This window comes from Tigriopus californicus, chromosome 3 (assembly GCF_007210705.1).
Source record: "Tigriopus californicus strain San Diego chromosome 3, Tcal_SD_v2.1, whole genome shotgun sequence".
Classification (NCBI taxonomy): Eukaryota; Metazoa; Arthropoda; class Copepoda; order Harpacticoida; family Harpacticidae; genus Tigriopus; species Tigriopus californicus.
This window is the reverse complement of record NC_081442.1, coordinates 2,573,056-2,578,981: the sequence shown is the minus strand read 5'-3', so window position 1 is coordinate 2,578,981 and position 5,926 is coordinate 2,573,056. Positions and strand designations below refer to the sequence as shown.

The following is a 5,926-nucleotide window of genomic DNA, read 5'->3' as shown; positions in this document are numbered from 1 at the left end:
ATACTTTTTTTCTCCAAATTTCCGCAAAAAAAAACGTTTTCTGCTTCAAATGATCCTTATTTTAGCTATGTTCTGTCAAAATAATGAGCCAACGAGGAAGAAAATTGCGGGTTTTGTAGCGTTTTGATTCTTAGGGGAGGGAGATTTGTTTAATTTTTGACCTGGGAAATTTGCCCTGTCAGCAACATTGCATTTTTGCATCCTGATCCTACTCATTGTAAACAAACTGGCAATGAATAAAAGCAAATCAGCTTCAAAAGATTGAGGTATTTTATGTATAGAACTACATATATCAAAGGATTGGCCAAGTGAAGGAATGGAGTGTTCCTTTGGGGATAATATTCCCAATTTTCTAGTACTCAAACGTTTAATTTCTTTTTGGTCTTTTGTAGGGAATACCATAGAGTTCTACTCTATGGGATACGTAGGCCTTACCGGGTGCGTAACAATTAACCAACATGATGGGTTACGACGTCTCTGCGAGCATTGGGGTGGCATTTGGTTGACGTCTGGCTCCTAAACGGACAAACGTTGGGCAATCCAGAGACTTCGCAGTTTTAACAAGACGTCAACATACATTGTCTCAAGACATTTTGATAAACACCGTTCCGTTAACTATCTTTCATCCTGTACATCATTTATCCATGTCATATCAGGATGATGTACTCGATTGTGCCCGAACAACAAGTCCTTGGCAACGTTGGAGATGGGTCTCCTTGATCTTTTGAGTCAGTAGAGGTCTCTCCACCCTCACTATGGACTTGCCACCCATGCCTTGACAACTTTTCTCACCGTACCTTCAGAGAACCGGCACGAATGGCTTGAGCAACTCGGCCTTGATGACGTTTTGATGGCATCTGGTGCAATCTTGCGCTTGGGACCCTGACCAAGCTTCCTTTCAAGGGCCCTGCGGCCTCCAGCCTCTTCTTGACCTCGAAAACCGTGCTCCTCTTCACGTTGGTCATCATTGCAATTTCGGTGGAGTGTGACCCGCACGAAGAAGGGCGGACACCTCGATCCGTTTTTGCAATTGCAAAGCCATCCTTCATCCGATTTGAAAAACTTCAAAACAAACATCTGTCGTAATGGTAAAGCTAGCGCAAGCGCAGAGCCAAAAAGCAAAAGAGACTAAGAGCTTGGCATTAATCATCAAATAATTGAGAGTTGGATTGATAGGGCTTGTCAAGTGAACGAGTTCATGAACAACTCACGTTAACCCATGGAGTAAAAGCAAAGACAAACATGCCCAGCCAAACCGTATTGTGCATGAATTAATTTTTGGCATTTATTTCATTTTACCTACTTGTCTAAGCAAGTAGCGTTGTGGTATTGAACTAATTTGATGGTGCGTTCACGAATTAAACCAAAACATGTTCATTTTGTTGGGTTTTATTACACATCTCACTCAAAATCCCTCGATTAATGAAAGTCAATGGCCGTTTAGTGCGAGTTGATTGTGATGTTTGTCCTAATTCTCCCTCCCCAAAATGCCCAAAGTTATTTATCCGGACCACATTTTTCCTTGAATTTCCTTCACTTGAAAGATGTTACTGGATCAAAAGGGCATGTCAAGTCAGACTTAGACAAAATTTTATGCTGCATTCCAGACCATCCTTTATTCAAGAACTAGCTCGGTCTGTCAGCTCAAACTCGTTGGTAGACCCAAAATATCACATGATATTACAAAGGTAATAAATAGAAAAATTGTAACCTTTCACTTTAAAAGTGATGGGGATTGCACTCCCTCTAGCGGTTAGAAAAGCCCGTGAAAAACCAGACCTTAGAGCGAAGCAATAAAGCAATGAAGGAGCCCGAGAAAGAAGAGAAGTGGACTTCATTCGTCGAACTAGCCTGGATTCTCGAGGGCTTGAGGTTGTTCTCAAACGCACATTCAGCCGCTAGGTCACTACAATTGACCTTAATCCAGGGTTGGGACAAAGCTCTTGGATGCATATTAGATACCTTTCGTTCCTTCTCTGAACACTGTACAGTCCAAACTTTTTTAGTCTCTCCCAATACGAGAGCTCTCTCAATCCTGTGATGTTCCTAGTGAAACAGCTTTAAACTTGTTCGACCTTTTGCGAACCTGCTGAACTCATTGGAGCCCAAATGGGTTAAGCATATTCAAGATGTGGCTAAACAACCGACTTGTACAGAGCTAGCACCGTGATGCTATCTCTGGACTTAAACGTGGCGATATATCCAACACACATTTGAAAGCCTTACCAACCTTCAACTGGGATGCTCATCAACTTTCCATTATTTTGGAGGTCTAAGATAAATCTTCATAAATGAGACCTGCTCAATGTTTTACCTCCATTATTTACGAGTGGAGTATTTAAAGGAGTGGGCTTGATGATTACGTTAGGCCATATTACTCTCAGTTACCAATAGTATATGATCTAGGTCCTTTGCCAGGCTACTGGAATCTTGGCATTCCTCCAAAACCAACTTTGTATCGTCAGCATAAGAAGAAAGACTGGCAGTAATGCAAAGCTTTTGAAGCGGGGCAACGAATATTATAAATAGAAGGGGCCTTAGGATGGAACCCGGAGGAACTACCGACTTGACATCATGTATGTCACTTAGGATCCCTCGATCTTAACAATTTGCTTCCTTTCCTGAATGAAGCTCTTATCCAACTAAGAACCTTGCTTGGATCCTAACGTCATGAAGTCTATTCAACAAAAGGCATGGATCTACTCTATCAAAGGTCCTTGGCTAAATCAAGAGAGACAACATCTACTGACTCGCGCCTATTCAGTCCCTCAATGACCTGCTCTAAATGCTCAATCAGTTGGGTGACTGTGCTAAATGTGCTCGGAACCCGTGCTGGCTAGGAGGAAGGACTTCATTGACCTCAAGAAATTCAACAAGTTTGGACTTCATGATCTTCTCAAACACCTTGCAATATTCAAGTGAGAGAAATCGATAGGAATGTTGTGATCCAAACCTTCAGAAGTAGAATTCTGTTCTATACTTGTGGGTGAGCATCACCCACAAGGAGTTGGATGGCTATAACTGATTATATTTCTGACTAGTACACATTTATATATACATGAGAGCTCTCTCATTCCTGTGATGTTCCTAGTGAAACAGCTTTGGACTTGTTCGACCTTTTGCGAACCTGCTGAACTCTTGGAGCCCAAGTGGCGTTAAACATATTCAAGATGTGGGCTAAACAACCCGACTTGTACAGAGCTAGCATCGTGACACTATCTCTGGACTTAAACGTGCGGTATTATCCAACCACACATTTGAAATGCTTTACCTTACTTTCAACTGGATATGCTCATCAAACTTTCCATTATTTTGGAGGTCTACACCTAGATCTTCCATAAATGAGACTTGCTCAATGTTTTACCTTCATCATCTAATAGTGGAGTGTTTAATGGCGTTAAGGCCATATTACTCTCAGTTATCCAATAGTAGATTCTTTCTAGGTCCTTCGTCAGGCTACTGGAAACTTGGCCATTCCTACCAGAAACCAACTTTGTATCGTCAGCATAAGAAGAGAGACTGGCAGTAATGCTAAGCTTTTGAAGCGGGCAACGAATATTATAAATAGAAGGGGCCTTAGGATGGAACCAGGAGGAACTGCCGACTGACATCATGTTGTCACTATGGGATCCCTCGACCTTAAACTGAAAGGTCACACCATACGGCAGCTGTGGCATCTAAAGCACCTTAAAGGAACAAATTAATATAAAATAATTGAAATTGAAAATTTTTAACCCTTAAGAGATGCATATTTTACAGAATCGAGTAAATACTTTAAATTACATGTACATTGAATATGCAATTTTCGTTTCACAACCTTTTTTTTTTTTCTGTAAAGAAATGAAAGAGGAAAATTTGGATTCCTAAATAGAAAATCCTCTTGTTTGTGCAGATTAGGCTTTAACTTCGGCAAGACGGCATTCCAAGCGCAAAAGAAGGAAACGAAAAAGACTGTATTTTAGGCATATTTTTTGATAAAAAAATTTGATAGTTTTATTGGCTGAAAACCATTACCTAACTTCATGAAAGCATGGACAAGGTTATATTCTAACAACGTTTTGACTTAAGTAAAAATTTATGTGAAAAAAAAGATTAACTCTTAAAGTTTCAGAGCCTCTGTCTGGAAGAAGGAAAGAAGACATTGGAAAAATATCATTTTATTTGAAACACATTATGCCATCTAACGGTCCTAATTGCTAAGGCTCAAGGATCTAGAAACCTTCAGAATTTTACCAACATATTGTTAAAATTTGATTTTCAACAAGCAGATTTTGTCAGTTTGAAATTCGTGTCATTGGTCAAAACCTAATTTAACGGGCAAAAGCTATTTTGGGCCATCAACAATAGCAGATATACTCTTTCGCAAGAAAATCTTTGATATCAGCATTCATAGGGGCTGAATTGTTTTTTACATCCTAAAAATATGAACCTTCTCTTTTGATACCATTGGAAGAATTTGAGTAAATTTCCGTTTTGATTCGGCGGGTGTCTTCCTCAGTTTGAAACTGCGTATTAAAAATGGCGCGCATTTAACTTGGAAACATTTCAAGTTTTGCTGACGTGATCAATCGGTATCAGGATTGGATGACATTGAAGACCTTTAAGTATATTTATTGGGCATTAAGATTTCAACATAAGACAACAATAGCATGAGGGACAAAATATAAACAAGTGTATGATAAATAGCTAAAAGCGCAAGTAATGGATTACGGTTCGCAGGTGACAGCCGTTGCAGCATCTAAAATCGAAGTTTAATAGCATCCATATTGTCATCAGCATTTCCGGTCATGGTGGTCACCATCGCCACGGTACTTAAAAATTACAAACGGCATTAGCTTCGACGTTGTTGGTGTGGCATCGGCTTGAGCAGTCATTAAAGTGTTTGTCACTGTCTCTGCTGACGTCTGAAGTGTGTTGGCCCTGTCGAGAGGTGTTGATATCATTTTGGATAGTCGTCCTGGCATTGGCAGCTTGTCCCACTGCTACACCTCCAGCAATGATTCCCGCAATGGCTCCTACACCAATGATTCCCAACTGAAAAGAGATACGAAAATTGAAGTTGGAGAAATCCTCTTGATCTTATAATAATATCTTTATTGCGACTCTTATGAGTAAATAAATCCAAATATTACCGAACCACCATCGCCAAATAAGTCAAAGCCTTGTCGACGAAGAGCATACTGAGGTGTATACGGGTCAGAATATGTTGGAGTATCTGTGCAAAGAAAAATCCAACAATAATTTAAAGTCCAACTTATAAAGATACCCATTTCCATTACAATACTGATCCGCCACGGTGAGAGTGAAACACGCCAAGACACTACTAGTGAGTAAAAACACCATCCACCTCATCCTGCAAACGAATTCTAACTGAATCATTTGCCTTCTTTCCGCTTCAAGCTTGTTTGTCAACTTTCTTTCAAACCAGTGGTTTCTCGCCAAAACTCGGTTGCATTGACGCAAGTCGCACGCCACGAAAGTAGTCCGTTCCTGGACTCTCCGTTTCAATATCATTGCCTCGCAGCGTCGCCGTTGGTTCCCCAGTATCAATCGGACGTCAGCCTATCCAGGGTTCGGCGCACCAACCGTTGACGAATGTCTCGGAAAAGCACCATTCTCTGGTGAAGGGACCCTGAGAGCGTATTTTGATAAGCTATAGCACATGCATAAACTGAAGGTTAATCGTGCAGTTAGCTTGAATGAATGCAAAAAAATGTTTGTGAGCCGGACAATCTTCCAATGGAAGAACACGTTGAATGAAATTCGGCCTCTATCTTTTACATTGCATGCCAAAATCGTAATATTCGTGATGTCTTACCCTTCGACCTCCCAGCGATGCCGGGTCAATGCAAGAAGTCGAGAATTTCAACACCCAATAGATGAATATGGGAATGCACGAAATTATAGAAATTATCAAAGATTATAA

General features: G+C 40.5%; 1 protein-coding gene across 1 annotated transcript; it reads right to left on the bottom strand.

The window, feature by feature from the left end:
* Positions 1-4,706: 4,706 nt before the first annotated feature.
* Positions 4,707-5,717, bottom strand: LOC131878071 (uncharacterized). Its single transcript, XM_059223971.1, has 4 exons — positions 5,280-5,717; positions 5,133-5,215; positions 4,824-5,034; positions 4,707-4,738 (listed from the first exon to the last, which is right to left on the bottom strand). The coding sequence occupies exons 1-4, from the start codon at positions 5,512-5,514 to the stop codon at positions 4,707-4,709; spliced, it is 561 nt and encodes a 186-aa protein (XP_059079954.1). The 5' UTR covers positions 5,515-5,717.
* Between the last annotated feature and the right edge of the window lie 209 nt (positions 5,718-5,926).